At 37.8% G+C, this 25,308-nt stretch overlaps 1 protein-coding gene across 4 annotated transcripts in view; it reads right to left on the minus strand.

Annotated features, from left to right (window-relative positions):
• The window catches only part of ERBB4 (erb-b2 receptor tyrosine kinase 4), a 1,037,128-nt gene that overhangs the window by 364,745 nt on the left and 647,075 nt on the right, over nucleotides 1-25,308 (minus strand). For all 4 annotated transcript variants that reach the window (XM_058664956.1, XM_058664954.1, XM_058664957.1 and 1 more), the window contains exon 4: nucleotides 12,407-12,541. In XM_058664956.1, coding sequence (XP_058520939.1) covers nucleotides 12,407-12,541 — 135 coding nt within the window. The remainder of the gene's footprint in view (nucleotides 1-12,406; nucleotides 12,542-25,308) is intronic.

The raw sequence follows: 25,308 nt of genomic DNA on the forward strand, positions 1-25,308 counted from the left end.
AAGAAAGCATGAAGTGAGCCTTGGCCTGAAATAGGGGCAATGTCAGCTAGGGGGAAATAGAAGAGTTGATCCTTAAGGTCTGAAAATGATTAGCGTCTCAGAAGAGGGGAACCTTCAACTGCGAATCAGGAGCAGAGACACTGAAGTCCAGTTCCTGCTGCTGCTGCTTCCAAAGTAGCCACTCTAATCAGTAGTAGAATTACGTTAATAAGTGGTTTCACTCGTGAAGGCAATCAAGCTCAACAAGCTTTGAGAACAGTGGTGGGTGTGCCTAGCAAGGTTTGAGGTTATGAGAGCATACACCAGGGGTGCGGCACAAGAACATACTGCCAGCATAGTGAAGTCTGTGGACTATGCTACCAATATTAAATCACTTATAGATCCATAAAATATGGGAGACCAATTATAATAACAAGTTATTGATATCAGTGTGTGTTTATATTTGTGTGCCCAAATATGTTAATGTGTTTACTTCTAATTGCATACAATTTCATCTGTTGTCATATGTTATGCATACTAGCATATAATCGTAATAAAATAACACATGCAATGCATGAAAAACACAAGATATGAGATGAACTAAGAAAGGTCTATGATGACGCAATGCTTTCTGAGATGAAGTTAAGAATGTCCAAGGATGGCTAATAGCAACATCTGGGCTAGGCCAAAGCCAGGAGCCAGGAAATCAAACCTGGTCTCTTGCATGGGTGACAGAGATCCAAGTGCCTGGGGCACCTTCCACTGCCCTCCCAGGCACACTAACAGGAAGCGGAGCAGCCAGCCCCGGAACTGGCATTCCTATGCAGGATGTCTGCAAAACAAGGAGTTTAATTTGCTGTGCACAATGGCAGTCCCACCTCATCTCCTTCACTGCATTAGAGGCTGGTAGCCCAACAACATAATTAAAAAGACTGGAAATTCCTCAGAAATCAAAAGCATTTCTTAAATATGTGCCCCTTCCCAAAGAAGAACTTCTAATGAATACTCTGCTATTCCTAAAAAGCATGGCTGACATACACACACATGCACACACCTAGACACATTACTACTTGATGGAATAGTTGATGCAGAAGAACTTAACACCTGGGATGGAAATAAAGACCCATGTAGAAACAAATTGCTCAAAAGTGAAACTGCATTTTTCTCTCATGGAGTTACCGGAAAACAAGGTTAGCAGATGTATTTTTCCTGATTCCTCATAATGCTCTGTAATAAAAGTTAATTCCAATGGTGAATCTCAGTTGACCTGAAAATGCTCTTCTAAATGCAGCAGCAGTTCTCTGATCAGTGTCAGACACAAGTTCACACTTTATCATTAGCAGCATGTAGCACTCATGGTCTATGCTTTGTTTTTAAAAACACGTTCCAGCCCCGGCACTGTAGCCTAGCAGCTAAAGTTCTTCCCCTGTATGCGCCAGAATAACATATGGGCACTGGTTCTAATCTCAGAGGCCCTACTTCCCAACCAGCTCCATGCTTGTGGCCTGGGAGAGCAGTCAAGGATGGCCCAAAGCCTTGGGACCCTGCACCCGCGTGAGGAGAGACGGAGAGGAAGATCTTTCATCCATTGATTCACTTCCCCAAGCAGCCGCAATGACCAGAGCTGAGCTGATCCGACGCCAGGAGCCTGGAGCCTCCTCCAGGTCCATCATTCCATTAAATATATACTGACATTGTAGGTATGGACAATGGCAGAGTTCAGCACCCTAATGTGAACATACATTTAACAGCTTCATTGGGAGTCCATTTTTGATTTGGAAGTAGAGATGCATACCTTATTGTATCTTCACATCTGGATATGATAGGCTCTACTACAGTTACTATACATCCCATGAAATGAAAAGCCATTAAACAAAATCAACAAGAGAGAAAAAAAATTTACAATGCCATGAAGCTAAATAACACGCTACTGAATGACCAATGTGTCATTGAAGACATGAAAAAGAAAATCAAAAATGCTCCTAGAGAAAACGATGCTACCGTATGACCTATGAGCATGTGAAGAAATTAATAACAAAGAAAACTTTAAGAAATGAAAGTAAAAACAAAAATTTCAAAACCTATGAGATGTCAGCAAAAATCGTATTGCAAGAGCTATTGATCTTACATTTTTCATGAAGTTTGCCAGAGTGAATATGTATTTGTACTTTGGGATCAGCTTTTTTCACTGAGCAAAATGATCCCTAGTTGGGACCATTTGGGTGAAAGTGGAAGAATTGCATTCTTTCTAATGGCTGAGAAGAACTCCATGGAATAAATGTACCATAGTTTCTTTATCCATTCCTCTTTTGACAGGCGTCTGTGTCGTTTCTGCATCTTTGCTATTGTAGATTGTGCTGCTATAAATATAGGATTAAAGATTCCCTTCTCATATGCAGATTTCATTTAAACCTATGGTTGCTCATCATAAACTGGGAACCTGGAGTTACTGGTAAAAACTATAATTGTTTTTTATAGCTTGGACCCCAATCACTATAAAGAATTTCTCTACCTGGTTGATCTCACTGGAAAAACTCACTCTAAACATCAGATGTACTGCATAGACAATGCTTTGTAATGTCTGAAGGGAACTGAATTCAAGGACTTCAGGGTCCTTGGTCAGCTCTGCTCTCACCCATATCTATACTCCTAGCCTAGGCCAACATCATTAGAGGAGCCCTTGGATAGAGTCCTTTGACAGAATGAAGCCTCATGCCCCTACATGGAACTGCTCGACAGCAGATGCGGTGAGTTTGCGAACATTTGTTCTCCACTGTTTCAGGACTCAGGACTTGCTTACTCGGTCTTTCCCCTTACCTCTCTTTTGTCTAGGTACATGAACTTCAAGAGCCTTTGTGTGGGACTCTCAAGGTAGTGAGATCATCCGTATGTCTGTGTATAAGCCTCTGAGCCATGGGGCTTGTTCCTGGCACTATTCTAGGGGCAGGATGGGTAGACGGGGAGATTTGGTGCTTTCCCAAATTTAGCCTCTTGCTCATAATAGCACACTATAAGTAAGACATTGGGAATTTGACTGTTGTCTTCATTTTGGCTTGCTGTCTGATTCGGCTGTTCCAATCCTAGCAGCTTAGTTCTCAGTTCAGCCAAACTCTTGACGCTGTCCTCTTACAGATGAGGAAATGAAGGTGTTCAGAGCATGAACGACTTGCTAAACGTCAAACTGCCAGTAAGCAGTAGTGTCTAATTTCAAACAAGCGAGGTTAGTTTATCAAACCTATTCTTTCTCTCTCTTTGAAAATATTTATTTATTTTTTATTGCAAAGTCAGATACACAGAGAGAAGGAGAGACAGAGAGGAAGAACTTTCGTCCATTGATTCATTCCCTAAGCAGCCACGATGGCTAGACATTAGCTGATTCGAAGCCAGGAGCCCAGAGCCTCTTCTGGGTCTCTCGCATGGGTGCAGGTTCCCACAGCTTTGAACTGTCCTCGATTGCTTTTCCAGGCCACAGGCAGGGAGCTGGATGGGAATTGGGGCCCCTAGGACACAAAACAGCCCCCATATGGGATCCCAGCACGTTAAGGGTGAGGACTTAAGCCGCTAGGCTACTGTGCTGGGCCCCAAACCCAATCTCTTAACCACCAAGTCTTCTCTGTTGGGAAATCCTAATGTTTCTCTGTTTCAGCATCATTGTGCTGATACATTATCACTTGCTTAATGTTCAGCAGGTAATAGGTTTTCATCATTTTGATATTCTGGTGGTTGAGAATTGTTATTATATTTGTTATTATACTGTTGCACATAAATGAAGCATCACTTTATGCTTAATATTTGAGTTTATTAAAAACGTCACTGATACACTTATCCATGAGTATTAGAATGTTATATATACTATTCTATATTTATGTATTATATATTTATTATATATATATATATGTTCTATATATTATGGACTAAGTCATGTTATGGATGTATAAGTGAAACACTCAACTTTCCCTTACCCTCCTGAAGTTTAGTTCAAAACACCCCCTGTGCAGCTTGGGAAACTTCATAATAATTATTCCTAAGTCTCGTGTTTTTAATTGAATGGTATAATTTAATTGTTTTTAAAATTAGCTTAAATTTTCTTCATTGTTTCAATTATGGCTCAAATAAAGTCCAACATAAGATCCAGGTTGGACTTAATCAAAAGTTTCTTTTTTGCAACTGCTTTTTTTTACAGTTTAAGTACTGTAAACAGGCATGTAGTACAGTGACTGAGGTACCACCCAACATGCCCAGAGTCTCCATGGAAGTGCCTGTATTTCAGTCCCAGCTCTGTTTCTGAGTTCAGTTTCCTGACAATGACTCAAGACCTTGGACCACTGCCACCCCCATGGGAAGCTCAGCTTCGTTTTCAGGTTCCTGGATTTGGACTATCCCAGCTCTGCTGATGTGAGCATTTGGAGAATAAACAAGCTGAAGGAAATTCTGCCAAGCTTCAAATAGGTAAAAATTAATCAATAAAACTGCAAAATAAACACATTGAGAAATATTGTGCAAAGTGTTGTTTAGGAATCAACTATTTCTAAATATCTAGTGTCAAAATTACATGATTTGTAGGCATACAAAGTATTTTACAAATTAGCATTTCTTCATTTAAATTTTAAGAGTAGACAAACAATAGAATACAAAGTCTCAGATCTTGTAATTACAAAAGTTAATATTTAATTCAGATGCATGTTGCCATACTTAATTTAGACTGAAGTGAATACAGTATCTCTGGATTATAGATTTTGCTTTACATTTATTGTTTTTCAGATAAATGATTGCTAGAAGACAAATACAACTTAGATTTTCCTATTTCCCTGCGTATTAACTGCTACAGTTAGAATATTTTTGGCTACTCTGACTCACGTTGGAACATCATCCCTAAGCAGCTGTGCCCTAGGCAGGGACTTAGGAAAAGTGTGTATTTCCTGAGAACTCCACCTTCACAACGTAAGGCCACTATGTGGAGCTTACAGGGGCAGGTGGGCTCCTTTCCCTGTATGTACTACATGAACAAGAGCATCCCCATCCACCACAGGATGCCACGTTCAAGGGCAGCCTCAAATGAGAGACTGGGTTCTTACAGACTTCAGACCAAAGCCAGTGTCTGGATGGGACTTTGCCTTTCCATAGTAATGAAGAAATAAACTTATATGCTTTATAAATTATTCTTGGGGTTTTTCTTTTAGAGCCAGTAAATAGACTAAAACACTAACTAAAAGCCAGTAAATAGACTAAAAGATTAACTAAATAAATTTTATTTATCTATCCTTAAATATTTATTATCTATTCATTATGTTCCACAAAATAATACATAATACAGTTGTCCCTAAATGTATTACTCACACTGAAAGATTTTTTTTAGCATAGCAATGGTTATAGTCCATTAAAAGAGAGTTTTGCAGGTATTTATCATGTGATATTTTTAGGAGAATAATTCAACACACAGGTTGTTGACCAGGAAGTCTTGAATCCCTCACAAAGTTTATCGGTAGATTTTAAGTCTCTCTTGAGCTTGAATAAAGAAATGTTCCGGAGGCCTGAGCGTCTCAACCCCCAGGCAGCCATGCTGCCAGGAGGGCTCGGGTTCCCTGTCACGATTCCAGCCTAGCACAGCCAGGCTTACCACCACGTACATACGTACATGGGGTGAGCGGCTCGCGGGCAGCTTCCTGATTTGCCGGAATCCTGGCTTGATGGCCCTCTTTTGGGATTGGGGAGATTGTCCCAGGACTCTGAGAAGCGGATCTGGACCTCCTCAGCGCGCCATGCGGCTGAAGTGGGGGAGGAGCTAGGAGGATCCGGGCGGAGGCCTAAGCGTCTCAACCCCCAGGCAGCCATGCTGCCCGGAGGGCTCGAGTTCCCTGCCACGATTCCAGTCTAGCACAGCCAGGCTTACCACCACGTATGTACGTACATGGGGTGAGCAGCTCGCTGGCGGCCAGTGCGCCATTTGGCGCCAGGTTGTGCCTGCTGGCTGCCCAGCCAGGAAATTCTGGAATTTGGTTTCTTTGATATGCTACATAAGTCGCTCCATGCTGAACCCACAGTTCTCTGAGAATGTGTATTAGTCCTTAAGAGTCTCAATAGCAGTAAATCTTCCTCTGAAGAACCTGTAGTCACTTTATAGTGCAGATTGCCAACACCAGTTCATTCAAAAGGCAAAATTCCGGGCTTGTCCAGCAGGATACCCCATTACCTGACAGGATGAGGGATCAGTAGAGGGGTTACAGAAGGCAAGAGTATGACATTGTCTGGCATTCGAGAACCATACTCGGGGCTATAATGTGTCATGTATGTGTGGACCAATCCCCATGGAAACTCTGACCCCACTGGATGGTTCAGAAGGGCCGGTGGAGTCTATGCAGGAGGCATGACAGTATATGGGGCGCGCTGGGCTGACCCAGAGCAACCTCTGGCATACTTAACACTGGCTGGGAACAGGCCTGGTTGGGGAGCTTGGGGGAGGCCTTGGCTGGGTGGAGCTTACCACTAAGGGGTGCAGGAACTGGAAGGGGGCTGAGTTCTGGTTGGGTCACAGTTGTAATCCCTTGGCACAAATATGGATTTGGACTTGACGCACCATGCCAGGTTAGACCGCAACACAGTTTGGTGCTCCGGAGGACCAGGGTAGATGTGGGACAGGCTCGGCTAGGTTTCAACCCCAACTGAGCCATGTATGAGCTATATGTGGGTATGAACGAGCCGTGGCTGGGCTGAAACTCTCAACAGCAGGAACCAGAATGGGTTGAAGAGCGGTGCTGGCCAAAAGGACCTGCTGGTATGCGTGAAACCTGACACCAGGAAGGGGTCTGATGGAGGAATCTGAACAGTTCCTCTGACAGGACACTGACCCTACAAATAAACGCAGGAAGTATGGAGGTAAACAACCCAGAAGAGGCTTTGGAAAGTGACCCACTGGCAAACATTTGGCTCGGGTTGGGGGCAGACCAGGCTGAGTCAGTTCACGTCATCCACTGGCAAATCCGAGCGTTGGAACTGTGTGGGGGCCTGGCCAGGTTTGGTTGCGATAAAAACAGTACAAAACACAAAATGCCAAGGTGAAATGGCCTGTGCCAGTAGGGAATGCAGCACCCAACCAGCACACCTCCCACTGGTTTAGGTGAGGGATGAGTGTGTGATGGGCAGAGCCGGGAAGAGCTGCAATACTCATTGGTTCCAATGGAGGTCAGGGCTCAGAATAGAACCAACCCAGGGGTTACAACCACCAGCTGATCGGAGTGATGGACTGTGGTGGGTATTGTGCTTACTAGTAGTGCATGTAGGAGCCTGGACTGGGAACACCTCAAAGTTTCTTTGGGGATTCCCCTGAACAAAATGGAGGAATCAAAACATTAACCAAGGAAAGATAGAAGATGGAGTAGATCAATCAACCACCTCAGCTATATGTTTGCAGTGAAAAATTGGACAAGGGGAAACTCTAAGATGGACTATGTCAATCAGTGGACTCTGCACCAGTCTCATCGTACCTGGATAGTTGCTGATGATATGTTGGAGCTGCTAATTGATCAAGGTGATGCTCTGCTGGCTCTGCCTTCAAACCTGAGAGGGCGTCCCTAAGAGGCCGTTGAACTTGACTGGACAAGTGGGATGCTGGACTCTGTATGGTGTGAGCTTGTAATTAGGGAATCCCAACAGAACTTGAGCTGTGGTTATGCATCAAGTGGGATGCTGGACTCTGTATGGTGTGAGCTTGTAATTAGGGAATCCCAACAGAACTTGAGCTGTGGTTATGCATCACCATGGGGGAAGGGTTGGGGGTGAAGGGGGGAGAATCCCCGTACCTATGAAATTGTGTTATGTAATACAATGTAATTAATGAATAAATGAATAGAAAAGGAAAAAAAAAGAAATGTTCCATTATTATTGCCACTAATATATTTACATTTTTAACCAATTATAAATGTAGGGACTAATGGCATAATATTAGCATTATCAGCGGTACTCTGATGAATAGAAACAATGAGCTATTTATATTACACTTCAGTTACTTACTCATCTTAAAATACTATTTCCTGGGCCCGGCGGCATGGCCTAGCAGCTAAAGTCCTCGCCTTGAACGCCCCGGGATCCCATATGGGCGCCGGTTCTAATCCCGGCAGCTCCACTTCCCATCCAGCTTCCTGCTGTGGCCTGGGAAAGCAGTCAAGGACGGCCCAAAGCTTTGGGACCCTGTTCTCGCGTGGGAGACCTGGAACAGGTTCCTGGTTCCCAGCTTCGGATTGGTGCGCACCGGCCCGTTGCGGCTCACTTGGGGAGTGAAACATCGGATGGAAGATCTTCCTCTCTGTCTCTCCTCTCTCTGTATATCCGGCTTTCCAATAATAATAAATCTTTAAAAAAATAAAAAAATAAAATACTATTTACTTATTCATTCTTAAGTGTGATTGAAAAAGCAGATGCCATAAAACAGCTTTTAAACCATTTTACGTGTATAGCTCAGTTATTAAGTATATTTTCACTATGCGCAAGAAATCTCCAGAACTTTTTCATTTTGCAAAGCAGAAACAAAATTCCCAATTAACAGCACCTGCACAATTCTCCCTAGCCCCATCCCTTAGTAATCACCATTCTAGGTTGCACTGTCTAGGTCTGACAACTTAAGATACTTGGAATAACTGGAGTTACACAGTATCTGCTCTTCCATGATGGACTTTCTTCCTTTTGGGAAGATACTCTGAAAATTCATCCATTTGTGGGATGTGGCTAGACTTCCTCCCTGAGAGGCAATAACATCCTGTTGTGCACATGTATCATATACCCGTTATCCATTTATCTCTTCTAGGACATCTGGGCCCCTTCTACCTCTTGGCAATTGTGAATAATGCTGCTATGAACACAGATATATAAATATTTGAGATCCTGCTTTCAATTTCTTTGGATGTGTACCCAGAAGTGGGACTGCTGGATCACATATGCTAACTCTATTTTTAATTTTTGATAATCAACTGTTCTATTTTCTACAGCGGTTGCAACATTTTACAAACCCGCCTTCCCTGATTTCCATTTTTCCTCTCATTTCCTCTCCTTTCTTTTATTTTTTCTTAGTAGTCAATAGCGGGAGATGATCTCTGAGTGGTTTTGATTTATTTCATTTCTCTAATGGTTATTAATGTTGAGCATCTATCCATATGCTTGCATGTCATTTGCATATCATTGTTGCAGAAATTTCCATGTGGTTCTACTCACTCTTTAAAAAAACTTTTCAAAAGATTCCATTAAAAGCTATTGTTGGGGCCTGATGTGGTGGCCTAGTGGCTCAAGATCTTGCCTTGCATATGCAGGGATCCTATATGAGCACCAGTTCCCTTTCCGCTTCCTGTTTGTAACCTAGGAAAGTAGTCAAGGATGGCCTGAAGTCTTGGGACCCCGAACCTGGCATGGGAAACGCAGAAAGACTCCTGGCTCCTGGCTTTGAATCAGCTCAGCTCTGGCCATTGGGGCCACTTGGGGAGTCAATCAGTGGGTAGATGATCTTCCTCTCTCTCTCTCTCCTCTGTAAAATCTAACTTTCCAATAATAATAAATACAGCTTAAAAAAAAAACACTTGTTATAGCAAAGGAGGAAAGTCAGAATTGTCTATCCATTGATTCACTCCCCAATTGTCTGCAATAACCAGAGGGGTCAGGGTAACACTAGGATCTAGGAGCTTCTTTCTGGTCTCTCACCTGGGTACCAAGGGCCCAAGCACTGGGAGCTGGATGGAAAATGAAGCAGCCAACACCCAAATGTGTTCCCATATGGAATGCTGCAAGGAACCTGACAGCTTAACCTTCTCTGTGGCAGTCCCACTTTCAATCTCTCTCTCTCTTTTTTTTTTTGTAGTTGAGTCATAAGAGTTCATCATATATTTGAATATAATATCAGACATTCAATTTACAAATATTTTTCTATTCTGCAGGTTGTTCATTCGGTTGATAGTGTCATCTGGTACATAGACTTGTTTTTATTTTCCTTGAATATTTGTGCCCTTGATGTAACATACACTCCATTATCATCAAATCCAATATTATGATGCCTGCCTCCACACTTTCTTCTAACAGTTTTACAGTTTTACAACATGTCTACTTTTAGTTCTTTCATTCAGTTTAATTTCAGTACATGGTTTTGATAAGAGAAAACTTCAAATTTGGCATTTGGGTGTCAAGTTTCCCCTATAGTTTTGGTAAAAAAGAATTGCTGTTCTTAAAATAATCTCTATCAGTGTTTTGAAATTATGCTATATATTAGCATTACTGCTAGAATTTTTAAATTTAATGTACTAGTCAAAAAGGCTATTACCATGTCATATTGCTGTTAGTAAATATCTTGATAAATGTATTTCAATACAATTTATTTTTCTATAATCCACTGTGATTTACTTTTTTGCACTTAATGATTTTTATGTATTAGGACTCAAGGCATTTATTTTGTTCTACTTAATCATTTAAAATATTTTGAGAAGGGGTGAGCAAGCTTCACCAAAATGTGAAGAGCCACAACTGCAAAGCATATTCGCAATTCAGACACTGTTTTAGCAACTCAAGATTCAGATGAAGTCTTGAACCAAGGCAAAGTTAATAATAAATATGTAAAATAAAAGGGCAAAAAATCAATCCCAGTTAGTGACCAAATGTCAGAAACCAATGAGAAAGCGAAGCCAGTGTTTACCACCAGATTTTTAACTTGGGAGACTTGTTGGTGGGATGCAGTTGAGGGAGTCACCAGATCACACAGTGAGGAGTGAGACATTCACTCAGGATGAAACTCCAGGATGCCAAAGTTCAAAGAGCAGCCAATTCATTATCATTAATTATGGAAGTATGCAATGCATGTAGTGTATCAGAAGAAAGAACTACCACAGGAGCAATACAACTTTCCGACGCAATTGGTGGTTAATTTGTGAAGGAATTGCTTGTTATGAATCTACTCTGCATTTATAATTTTTGCACCTGCAATTATTTGCATGCAAAAAAAATGCAGCCACAGTTGCTTAATTATAGGCACAAGCGTCCAAATTTGCCCTCCAAAAAGAACAGCCTAAAGAGATACCATCTGTGAACATGCAAAGACCCCCCAGACCTTTCCTGCTCCAAATCCTGTAAGGCATCTGGGAATGTCTCCCTTTTGGCTTTCGTCTTAGGCTTTATTCCTGCACAACAAAGTAGTCATTCTGATCAGCTGAGTGTTAGCAGGCCCTTCTCTTGTCCAATCACGATGCTTTCCCATTCTCTAAATGAAACAGATACCATAACGGGCACAAAGAAAGCCACACCAACAGACTTGTTAGCATGAGCAAGCTCATTCCTCCATCCACATGTGTTTTTACAAGGTAGCCAGCTTGAATACTGTAAAGACAAAAATTCTAAACAATGTCTGCTCAATGGTGACAAGAAAATTATATTTCTCTGCCTAAAGAAAGTTTTAGCCCTTTATTAAAAACACAACTGTCAAGTTTGATCTAATATATTCATATTTCACTATCATATTATTAGGTCCATGATGAAATTTAATAATTGTCCCCTGATATTTGATGTCCCACAAAAGTGTCATAACACAATCAGCACTACAGCAAATAATTACTGCACTATGTAGAGACAGATAAGATTTCAGGTGGGAAATATGTAATAAGGGACGAGAAATATAAAACCCAGGTTAATGCTTGATAAAGATTCTGTTCTCATACAAATGCCAGTAAAAGTAAATGCAGACAACAGAGGCTGCATCATGAAAATGAAGCAGATTGCACTCGGAATAATTTTCAAAGGTTTTAATGAGTGTTCAAATATTATTTGCTTACCATTTAATCATATTAAACACTGCACATTTGATAAATCTTCTGTGATGCAGGCAACATCCATCTTAAGGATGGAAATTTTCTTACTCTATTAGGCTAATGATGAAAAGCAGAAGGTAAAATGTATTTCTTCCATATTAACTCTATATTTCTTCACTTTTATTGTTTGAAGTTATTATTTAGGGCTAACCAAAGGCTTCAGAATTCTAAAATATTTGCTTTTGACTTGTTTATTTATATATCTTAAAGTGACTAGGTGACCAGGAAGCTACATTTTATATTTGTTGCTCTACTAGATTCGTTTTAGCACGGGAGTACCAAGAATCAAAGCAACTGTTAGACACCAGCCTGAATTTTATGGATAATGGCGCACCTGTTTGGACACTGACATGTGATAATATAAACGGAATTCAGCCAAGAGGGAAGCATGTCAAGAAAATGAGAATGTGTGAAGGGGTGATACCATTCAAAACACAAGAATTGATTGGATGTAAGCATTTGGACAGTCATATATCCTATCCCATGCATCTGAACATTTCAGTGGCTGCAAAGTTCAAAATATTATGAATAATATAGTGAAGAAAAGTTATTGATGTTATCAGAACATTTAACTCATTTAAAAGGATAATGTTACTCACATCCTGAGCTACCATTTGTTGACACCAAAGTCAAGTTGGAAGGCCATGGATTCCGAACAATATCTTGCCAATGAATTGTGTCTGCATAGCAGAGGAACTTGTTCTGGTCCACGTAGACTCCACCATTTAAGATTTCTGTATTAAAAATAAGCAAATTTATTGTCAAAATGCTTATTGATGAAATGGAAGTCAACAAAAATGATTTGCTCTTAAATTATTTTCAAAGTTAAATTAGATTTACTTCATTAATAGCCATGAGAGGTGAAGTATCATTCATTGAGTCCCCCCCCTCTCTCTATATATATATGATTCTCACAGAAATTTACCAAGGCATAAAAACACAAGAAACACAATTACTTATAATTTAACACCAAGACAGAAACACTGCTAACAGGATACTATATCTCTTCCAATTTTCTTTGGCAATCACAATAATATTTCATAAATTACACATTTGATTTAATATTATGCAGTGAATATATGGTGAAAAGTACTAATTACTTTAAATAATTTTAATGAGACTATGACACATAAGCTTATAAATTGGACATCATAACTAGAGTAAATGTTCTTGTTGATTGCCTATTTGTCTTTGATGATTGTTGGATACACCTTTCAGGGATAACCATTAAACATAGTAGTTAAGCTGCAACTTCAGTGTCTTTCTCTAGTTAGGAGTTACTGGGCTCAAATCCTGGCTCTGCTCTCTGTTCTAGCTTCCTGCAAATGTGCAACTTTATAGGCAGCAGACAATGGTCCCCTGCCATACATATGCTAGATCCAGAATGAGTTTCCATTTTCTGGCTTCAGTCTTGCCTGGCCCAACTTGGGGGACATTCTGAAGTGAACCAGCAAATGGAAAATCTCTGTCTCTCTTAAGTAAATTAATAAAATAAAATATGTTTAAAAATTTTACAGGTTTCATTCTAATGTCATAGCACGTGAATTTTTTTTACGATTTTTGATTAAGATGCCAACATAAAAAATCGCCGCAGTTAATATAACACTGGAGTAATGCTTCTAATCACAAACATCATCATTACATTTCAAATGGGACAGTAGAATTGCCAAGATTTGATCAATGATTATGTAGATCATCTTTTAAACACTTCATAGTTCCTTGGAGCATAGACATTTCTGTGGAATAGAATGAAGTAAAGCCAATTTCCAAGCAACTTTCCATCTCACAACAGTGGTCTTTACTAACTAACTTATTCTCTGAGAACAGTGTCTGATCACATACACGGATAGTCTTTCAGACTATTTTATGTTACTCAGGAAAAAAGCAAAACACTTTCCATGGAAGTACTATCCTTAGTTGAAGAAACTGACTAGAGCACACACGTAGAAACTTCCTGCCCAGTATCTGCCACAGTTCCCCCTCTGTCACCTACAAAATCAGTAGTAAGTGTTCGGCTATAAATACCAAACCCAATTAACAGCAACCTATATACACAGGGCAGTATTTTTCTCAAATACTAAGAGATAGTTTCAGGAGCTCTGCCAAGTTTTCTTTTGTGGTTTTTGTTTTTTTTGTTTTGTTTTGTTTTTTGTTTGTTTGTTTGTTTTTTTGCTCTGTCATCTTGTGTGCTATCGTTGTTCATTTTAGGCACAAGTTGTACATCTAAGGATATCCGAACTGAAAGCAGGATGGAGAGAGAAGGAAGACTGCTTCCTAGTAAAGATTTATTTGGGAGGAGAGATTCTTGTGCTGCAGGGCTGTTTCTGCCTTTTATTGGCCTGAACAATTGCCCACGGTTACCCTTACTGTAAAAGAGAATGAAACGTCCATCAGTGGGGAAAAAGAGGGACACAGATATTAGAAAGGCAGTAACCTCTGTCTCCTACGGTAGCCTTGAGAAAACATCTCCTGGTAAGTACCCCTAGCTAAATGCTGAAGAGTTCTTAACGTAAAGAGGAAGATCAAAATAATGAGAGGATCACGTGATACAACAAAAGAGGTTCATGCAAAGTGCTGCTCTGTACTGCATGAGTCAGACCCTCTGGATGGTTCTATTGCCGTTTCTACATTTAAAATCACTCGCATCTCATCATCATTCCTGCCACTGACTATTGCACCCATTTTCTGGGATGAAGAAAAATATAAAAAGAAACAAATCAGATTTTTTTAAAACTTCTAAACCCAGTTCATTATGTTTCATGACCTAACCATACAACCATTGTCAAAGCAAAAAGAGCTATAAGATGTAAAAGAGATTGTGAAAATGGGTTTCTGCCCTAATGTTTGGCACTCAGATTCTATGAAATGTGACAATCTCATACAAATAGCTTCCGCATGAGACATTAGCTGAAACTCCTCAGTGCTACAGATAATCCTTTATTTGGTGGCCACAAAGAGATTTTGATGACACTCCAGAAATAAAGGTTGTTTTTCAGCCTAAATGTAAAAAACTTCTATTTTAGAAAAACGGAACAGAAAGATAATAGCTGAAACATGGAGACAACTTATTTTTCAGAAGTCACATCTTAGTACAAATAGTTTATCTGGAAGGAACATAGTATCAACCTCCATTTTCCTATCTCAAAAATTTTGAAACTAGATTAGGTTATGTTATACTGAATAACATTTTCATCAAATCTCTTCCTTCAACAGTGTGACTCTGTTGCTAATGTTGACCTTGGTTTCTTAGAAATACTTTGTGTAACAGCTTGGCTTATGCTTGGGAAAAAGATTTAAAAAGAGAGATCATTACATAATGTTACTTATTACAATTTCATATTAAGATTGAATCATGATAAAGCTAGATAATACTTTTTATCATCCCAAATACAAAAGCCAACATCTGCTAGCAATTTTGGTCAGGAGGATTTGTACATCTTTAGGAACTAATGATGGAGCGTTTACCTCTGTGTGTTTGCGTTTTTCATAAAACAACCATTTTCCCCCTTTATATTTGTCAGACTCTACCCTGCCATCGAATGCTGAAACTCAACAATAATAGAAGCTATATTTGCACTGACACATGCAGAAGAACTTTATCACATGATTCATCATAAACATACATATCCTTTTGCTTAATTACATTATCTACATAATTGTTAGGAAATAATGTTATGTGTGTACTTAACAAACATTTTTAAAGATTATAGCCTTACAAAATTTTTACATTAATTTAATATGGATTGTGAGTAAATGGTCTGTTCAGTTTAGTGCTGTACTGAGAAAATCCTAGGGAGTAGATCTAATCTGTAAGAAACTTCCTATAGACATAAATTTTTTACTTGAAAGAGGATAGCTAATGTTTTTGTGTTGGATGACTACAGAAGGTTGACAAGAATTTTAGGAAAGGAAGAAAGACACGTCTCATAAAGAAAGCTAAAACTTGAGGTGTTTTTCTAGGAGATACAAGGAAAAACAACTAACAATGTAACTATGGCAGTACACAGGGATGCTAACTTTTTAGATGAACTGTATCGAAGACTTATTGGAAGAAACTGTGTTACATCAAAGTATTACATCCCATTAACACAAAGCTGAGAAACCAATAATAAAATTTTAAGATCAGGAACTAGAAAGACATGTTTCTTCAGTACTAAAGAAAACAGGAAAATAAAGCACACATGTGACTGATAGTCAAAGATGTATAAATCTTGGAAGCACACAGGAACACAAAAATGTATTGACCAAGTGAGTAAAATAAAGTTCATCTTTACTTAATTCACTTCACTTTCACTGCTTGAAAATATATCTATATAAATTGGAAGAGACACATCTAGATTTTTGGACATTTAATTATTAGAAAAAGCTGCTGTGTTTTCTTACTACATGAAAACATTACCAGCAAGTTCACAGAACACAACTGTCTCTTACTAAATGCTAGGGTTAAACAGAGAAAGATGGAGTAGATTTGTTATTCTTTGGAAAAGCAGTGATTCATCACGAAAAATCTCAGTGAAGATTTAAATATGTCTCAAATACTTCTGACTAAAATAATGCACACAACTCAAAAGATGTCATGAATCTTTTTGTATTTAGAATAAGTAAAGTGTAACCCCCACTAATCTCCGGGATTTTGAGTGTAATTTATATAGAGCATGCGTCTGTAACTGACATAATTTTACTGAATTCCATGAAAGCGAAAACATATTTTTCAGTGTTGTATCTATAGAGTATTACAAGGAGATAGACTGTTAGTACTTGTTGGAGTTAAAAAAAATCTAAAAATTATATAGATGAAGACTCTAAAAAGTAGATGAGCCGTTAAAATCAATGAGATCCTACCATTTGCAACCAAGTGGTCCCAACTGGAGAGACCTCTATGCCCAGTTAAATAAATCAATCCCCAAAGGACAAATATAATACGTGCACTCTGATATAAGACAACATCCATCGAAAATACAAAATAAAATATATAAAATATGTGTAATCTCCCAAAGAATGTAATGAAGACCAGAATACTAGGAATCAAAGACCAACAGTATGCATCTCTACTTCTGAATAAAAATAGGTCCCCAATAAAACTGCTAAATATACCTAGGCAACAAAATACTAGACTCCCTACCACTGCTTATACCAAAAACGTCATGATGCTCATAAACAGCAGAATGCTTGAGTCGAGACTACATTTGATAAAATACAACACCACTTCATGCTTAAACCTTACACATGATAGGCACAGAAGGAATATTGTATAAGACAATCAAAGCAATATACAAAAAACCCCCCATAATATTATCATCATTCTAAACTGGGAAAGACCAGAATGGAAAACCTTCACTCTCTATCTCGACTTCTCTCTCTGTGAAATCTGACTTTCAAATATAAATCTTGAGGCAGAATCAGCATCATCAAAATGTCTATATTACTGAAAGTAATATACAGATTCAACATAATCCTAATCAAAATCCCAAAAATATTCTCAGAAATAGCAAAGATGATAGGAAAATTCATTTGGAAATGAAGAGACCACAAATAGCCAAAGCTATCTGAGGAATAAGAATAAAGCTGGATCACATAATACAATGTAATCAATGAATAAAAAAAATAAAATATAAAAAAAAGAATAAAGCTGGAGAAATCACAATACTACACCTCAAGACATACTACAGAGCAGTGGTCATCAAAACAGTCTGTACCTGGCACAGAAACAGAGAATAAGAATCATGGAACAGAACAGAAAGCACAGAAGTAAGCCCATCAATGTACAACCAATTAATCTTTGGCAAGAAAACTGAAAATAATCCAGGGAAAATGTTTGATCTCTTCAACAAATGCTGCTGAGACAACTGAATAGCAGCCTACAGAAGTAAGATACTCACCTGTTACTTTATACAAAAGGCAGCTCTGAATGGACCAAGGGCCTAAATCTGCAGTCAGATACCATCAAACTATTAGAGGAAAACATAGCAAGCACTCTCCAAGATAATGGCATTAGGGAAGACTTGTTGAAAAAGACACCAAAAGCACAGGCTGTTGTTAGGAGACACAGACTGATGGGCCTTAGACTTGGCCTACTCGACAACCTGTTGCATTGCAAACCCTGCCTTGGGCAAGCAGGGGCACAACAAGCAGGGTGTTAGGCCAGACATCCTGTGCAGAGCAAGCAGAATAGAACCTCCACCCTTGTTCCTGTTCAAATAATTAGTTCCTCCCCTGTTTCAATATAGATGATTAGTTCCTCCCCTGTTTCAATATAGATGATTAGTTCCTCCTGTTTCAATGAAGATAATTAGTTCCAGGAAACTCCTCCTCCCCTCTTCCCCTAGAGAAGAAGGTATATATATGAGGAGTAAAATAAAGAGCATGAGGCACTCTTTTCCACCAAGTACGTGTGTCCATGTGTTTCTTGGGCTAGCAGCCCAGCATTCCCAGTCCACCTTAAGGGTTTGAGCGTCATGTCGTGCAGGTGAGGACAGGCTGTCAAAGCCAAAATAAACAAATGTGATTACATCAAACTAAAAAGCTTCTGTACAGAAAAGGAAATGATCAGCAAAGTGAAGAAGCAACAAAAAGAATGGTAGAAAATCTTTGCACACTACACAACAGACAGGATTTACAAAGAGCTTTACAGAATTTACAAAGAGCTTCAGAAACTGACAGCAAAACAAACAACCGTGTGAAGAAATGGGAGAAGGAAATGAACGTATATATTTCAAAATAAAAATTTCAAATGGCTAATAGCCATATGAAAAAATGCTCAGGCTCCCTAACCATCAAGTAGATACAAATAAAAACCACACTGAAGTTCCACATAACTCCAGTGAGATTGACCTATATCCAGAACTCTACTAAGAACACCTGCTGGTGCGGATATGGCACAGATATGGAGATATGGTGCAGTTGGTGGGAGTGTAGGTATAGGCTAGCACAACCACAATGGAAGTCAGTATGAATAGTGCTAAGAGAACTCCAAATAAATCTGCTATATGACTCAGCTATCACACTAATGGAAATATATCCAAAGGAAATGAGGTCTGCATTTGAGTAGAGATCTGTAATCCTACATCCACAGCAGCACAATCTTATAATAGAAAAGACATGAAAACAACCCAGATGTCCATCAAAAGAGGAATGGATAAGCAAACCGGTAGATCTAAAAGTATGAAATTCTACCATTTGCAACCAAATGGTCCCAACCAGAGATCATTATGCTCAGTGAATTAAGTCAATCCAAAAAGGTCAGATATTACATGTTGTCTCTGATTTAAGGCAGCCTCCATGCAAAATACATGGTTAATATCCCCTTCAATGCTATTTTTTGCTGCAACCCATGTGTTTTGATATATTTTTTAAAGGTTTATTTATTTTTCATTGGGAAGCCAGACATACAGAGGGGAGCAGACACAGTGAAAAAGACCTTCTGTCCATGGATTCACTCCCCAAGTGTTTTCAATTGCCAGAGCTGAACCTTTCTGAAGCCAGGAGCCAGGAGCTTTTTCCCGGTTTTCCACATGGGTGCAGGATCCCAAGGCTTTGGGCTGTCATTCATTGATTTCCCAGGCTACAAGCAAGGTGCTAGATGGGAAGTGGAGCCGCTAGGATTAGAACCAGTGCCCAAATGGGATCCTAGCACTTGCAAGGCAAGGACTTTAGCCACTAGACTACCGCACCGGGCTCAAGATTTTTGTTTTTATTTTCATTTCTTCAAAATAGTTTCTTTTCCTATTATTAAATTCTTCCATGACTCATAAATCATATAGTAGCATCATTTTCTCCAGGAAGGATTTTTTTTTCTTTTTCATTTCTTTTTTAAACGAATATTATACTTAAGGGCAACTTTTTTTCACTCTCATCAAAACATCTTCCAGCAGTCACTTTTACCATCTCTACACTTCTAGAAGAAGAATGCGAAAATTCAACATTGTTTCTCTCCTCCCACCTATGAAATGCTGACTTTTAATCTGCTTTCTGGCCTATCTGTATCGTGGAAGGCAAGTGTTGTACTACCTCCACTATCTTCAGGTACTGATCTTTTAAATTCCCGACTGTTGGCAAGAAGGAAGTCATCAGGGTCTAAGGCAGCACCTGTGTCTGAAGCAGACTGCAACAAAGTTAGGTAGCCATCAATGCAAATCATAAAGCAATCTGTTGTGCTTAACAATGAGCAAGTTCCCACATCTGAACTGCCCTTTGAAAACTGGTCATTCTCAAAACCGCCCTTTTCAAATGCCCTCTCTGTAAAGGCGGTGATTACAGTTCTCCAATCTTCCTCTGAGAAATAAACATAAATAGAGTATATCTTACAATTGCAAGAAAACCTGAGTTCCTTCCAAACAGTGCCAATGTATCATTTAAAAGAGAATATGATGTGCTTGTGTCTTAATCTTGTTGTTTGTGAAAGCCTGCCATTCATTTTTTTTCCTGGACTCTTATTACACAAGTTTCATGAAGAGGGAAATGTTTCTGCTGTTTAAATTACTTTCCTATATTCTTTTTTTTTTTTTAATTACTGGCCATTATGAGGAATTTAAGCATGAGTGTCCATTAGCAATCACTGATGTCTGCAAGTATTTAATTTTAAAATTAAATGTGGTAAACTATTGAAACATTGTTTTACTGCTCTGCTCTGTCTGAAATAATCTCGTTGTAATGCAGCAGCCCTATTGAAAATAGAGTTAACAATGACCTCCTTAGTAGTTTTAAGGAGTTAAAAGAATTGCTTGACCTCATGCACAATTTAACTATTTCATAAATAAGATTTAATATCTCACTGATATCTCAGAATAAAGATTATAATTTTAAAGACAGACATATCCCATTTATGTGATCAAATCAACCATAAACATTTTATGGCTGCTCATAAGTCTATCAGCCATCATGATCTAATAAACAGGAATGGAATTATCTCTATCTGTGCTTATCTTTTTTAGCAGGGTGCATTTATAAGTTAAAACCTTAGAAGTACAATGCTAATAAAATAAAAAAGATTAGATCAATTGTAATTGTCTAAGTCCAATGGGACATCTAAATAATTCATACATCATATATATATAGATAGATATAGATATAGATATATAGTATCCAAGCCAGAGGGAATAATCAAAGAAAACAAAATCCAACGTGGCAGATCTAATTTTCCAAATGAAGCTACAGAAGGCAGTCACAGGACTTTCTCAGACATGAAGTAGTACATCTTTCTCACTGTCATCACCTTAAGCTATACAGGTCTGTTGGCAGATAATGACACAAAAGTAATATAGCTCACATCATCCACCTGTAATACTTAATATATCATCTCTGCAATGGACTTGGTGCAGAGCTTCTTGTATCTTTCTCAAACCCAGACCTTTCAGCTGGGACTGCAATGAATTGCTGCTACCCCACTGGGTCAGCCCTCAAGGTTCATTATTAATAAGCTGAAACTCTAAAGGCTAATGAGAACTGGGTGCTTGAGGAGACAATGGCTCATTCATCATCAATCAAGCTCTGAAGTTTTTATACAGATGATTTAAGGAGAGTTGAAGTGTGCAAAATTGAAATGTCACATTTGTATTGGGAGGGGGTAGAGGGTGATAATGTAAATGAGTGATGTAACCTTCCGTATTTCAGCTCAATGATCAGAGTCAAGCTTATAGATGCAGATACTGACTGCTAGGAAGTAACAGGGGACAGTTTATCAATCAGAGCAAGGTGCTGTCATCAAGGAAAGATTAGCTCCACAGAATGGAATGTAACTTAAGATAGAAAATGACATCTTCATTTCAACTGAATGGAGCTCAGGAAAACTTGTCATAATGTTACAAGATATTAATATATACTTCAGAGAACACTGCAGTTCTTAGCTGCATTATGTTTTGCTTGAATCGAAGCTTCTCTGAGAGGTCAGGTAGGACCACCTGGCTCTTATAGTTTACCTTTTTCTCTGATACAACACTGATTATTTGAACTGCCCATCTGACACATATCAAAGGTACTTTAACTTCTTATTCTTTTTACACTTGTCTTCTCTCCCCTATATAAGAATCTTTCTGTGTTTCAGATGACCCAAAAAAGTGTCAGGTACTTGGTTGAAATTCAAACATCATCTTCAAGACATTGCCAACATTTCTAAATTGTCATTAGTGGATTAATGATAATATAACATTATGATATACTCTAAATATGTATTATATAGCAGATAAAACATAAAATGAACTTAATATAAACTTGGTGTATTAATTCTTTCTAATCATTAGGGTACAAATAATATATTTAAATAATGGATTATTTTAAATACACATAATTTAAAAATAATTTAAATGTAATGTTCGCCTTTTAATAATATTTAATTTACCAATATGATTTTGCACAAGACTCTCTATATTATTCCATGTGTGTAAACATGCCTATTTTTTTCTAATAATGTTTTCCCAAAGTATCTCATGTTATTTCATTTCTGTTAAATCAGAATGACATACTGTAAAACTCATATGTACTAAACATTTGAAATTTATAGTTTCTTCTTCATTTCTACATACAATCATGGTTTTCTAAAGAAAATGTCTCATAATGCCTCTTTTACAACCAATTCAATACTACTCCCTGATTTAGTTATATCATGCCACACACTTAATGTTTAGCCACTAATAGTCCTTCCTTATGGATCCATCTTGCATATTGCAACCATGAGACATTCCACACTACAGGTAAATACACAGACACATAAATCAGTTGATGTGTAAAGGCAACAAGACTAAATGTACTTAACTGCGTAAAACTATGTTCCAAATCTAATTTTATGTTTGCTACGTGTGTCACTTTATAAACCTTTGCAAGATTCAGTTTGCTCAATTCTGTAATGAAGCCATTGCAGTCAACAGCATCTGCCAACAGTTGATTTTATTATATCTTGTACTTAATAATAACTTAAATAGTTGCTTGTTAATTGGCATAAGTAAAGGTTGTACTTCAATGTATTCATATTAAATGTTGCATTACTCAGTATTAGGTTAGGTTGCAGATGAAAAGACATACTTTTATTTTTATTTTATATAGGTCTAGGTAGATAATTCGAGACCATTTTGGAAAATCCACAATCATCAGGGGCTCAGATTCCATCTTATGGTTTCTGCACTATCTTCAATATGAAGGAGCAACCAGTAAAAATGCAACAAAGCATGCAAAAGATGGAAGGAATCATGAAAAATATAAGAGAGGATGACCTACATGTTGTCTCTTAACTGTTTCTTACACTTCTACAGGATGATTACATTCTATTGGTTGAAATTCAACCATGGAGGTTCCAGCTAGGCCCAAGGAACCAGGGAATCCTTTCTTTATTCCAGTGATAATCTTGACCTCTGCGACTTGGATCCCATAAAAGAGTGTCTAGTTCAGGTGCTGTTTTCTGCTAATTCACATTCTTTTTTTTTTTTTAACATATTTTATTATTATACCTCAAATACCAAAAATGATAAAAGCAACATACAAAGTAAAATTATAAAGCAGCTTAACACATAAATAAAGATAGAAAGATTCACATTCTAAGAGTCAGCAGATCTTGTTTCCTGCCACCTACTGAGAATTCTGGATCAAGTCCTGGGTTCCTGGTTCTAATCTGGAGCAGCCCTGGCTGCTTTGTGCATTTGGTGAGTGAGTCAGCAGATGGAAGAGAGAGAGAGATCTTCATTCCTTCATTCTCAATCTCTCTTTCTCTCTCTCCCTCCCTCCATCTCCCTTTCCAAGCAAAATGAAAATAAATACATAAAAATGTTTAAAACATCCAACAAGTGATCACAGATTTCAAGAGCAAAACAGGTTACTTCACTACACCATGAAATTAAAACAAAAACAACTCCTTTCCATTGCAAAAAGTAATCACATGATTTGAACAAATGTAAAAAGCTTTTCAGCTTTTTAAATGAAGTATAATAATGTTCATACAGGTTATGCATATATCTTATGCAAGTGACTGTTATCAACTGAATTAGGTAAACCATACTTAGATGAAGAATATCACAAGATGATTTTCACAATTTCCTTTTTACATCACTCCCTATCAATACCTTCCTCTTGACTTTGAGCAGAATTATCATGCTTATTTTTACACTTAATATAAGGAGACATATTGAACTTATTATTTGTTTCTGACCCTTTGTCTAGAGTTGTTTGTGACTCTCATCAACATATTTCATCTTGAATGCTATTGCAAACTTTCTAATTTCTAAATTGAGAGGCATTTGGATATTTGCCATGTTTGGGCTACAATAGTAATGTTAGGGGCATATATAAAAACATGTATGTTGGTGATCATGAATACACAGTTATTTTATATACATGGAATTATTTTATATAAAATGGAATTGTTGAACAATCATGACAATTACGTTTCTAAAGCAATTTTGTCAATTCGTAATCATTAGTTTGATGGGAGAAATTCTGTTGTTTCTTGCCTTGCAAACCCTTGCTTGACCAGTGTGTGCTAGTATCATTTTAATTTTCACTTCCCCACTAACTAATGAAGCCTTGAAAATACTATTTTTTTAAGTACAATTCTTAAAAACAAAAGGTTTATTGTTTACTTTCTTAAAGAAGGGCCTTAACTGAGAGTAGTTTTAAAGGTCATGAGAAATGAATATAAGTACATATGGTAGACAAAATTTTGAGATCGTGAATAATTTTTTCATATACATTTTCAAATTTTTTTTCATGGATTTCCAAAATTTTCTATCAAAACAAGCTTATCTTCTAATTCTGGTTTTCACTGTTTTTGGAAATACCCTCACAAATGTGAAACACTTACAAAACACTGTCAAAGACACAATTTCTGTAAGTTATTAGTAATTGATTAAAAATATCATATATATATATACACATATACACACATATATCTGCATAAAAGGCCTCATAATTTTTATGGAAAGATCTGGCTCAGTATTATAAAGAATTCACTGTAAAATATATTAGGAAGATATGGACAATTCATATTTATAATTGCAAAATAGGAATGCTGGGGGATGCATGAAAAATTCAAAATCATCTAATACATACCAGACAGTAAGGATTAACCCAATAAAAGATATCCACAGAGAAAGAATAGTTACTATATTCTTGCTATTAAAAAACAAGCCCTCACACAAAGCTCAAATATTTTTATTTTCCTATCCACCAGAAAACCCTCATTACAGACAACAATCCTCTTAAATAACTGCTACAAGTTTCTAGAAGATGTAATTGCTTCAGTAGAACAAATCACTGGAGTTCAACATTTTCATTACCAACAAAGGGGGAAATCATATTAGTACCCAGAAATGATTTGTCCCTTTGTTTTACAAGCTTTAATACAATAAGCCTGGGATACACCGCAAGGTCACTTTCAAATATCTCACCTACTATATTAGTTTGTATAGTTTTAATAAGTTTTCTTACAATGTGTGACTTTTTTCAGTATTTATTCTTCAGATAATTTTATGAAAGTATTATTTTTCCTGATGAAAGTAATAACATACAATGATACTTTACA

Source organism: Ochotona princeps, chromosome 5 (genome assembly GCF_030435755.1).
Source record: "Ochotona princeps isolate mOchPri1 chromosome 5, mOchPri1.hap1, whole genome shotgun sequence".
NCBI lineage: Eukaryota > Metazoa > Chordata > Mammalia > Lagomorpha > Ochotonidae > Ochotona > Ochotona princeps.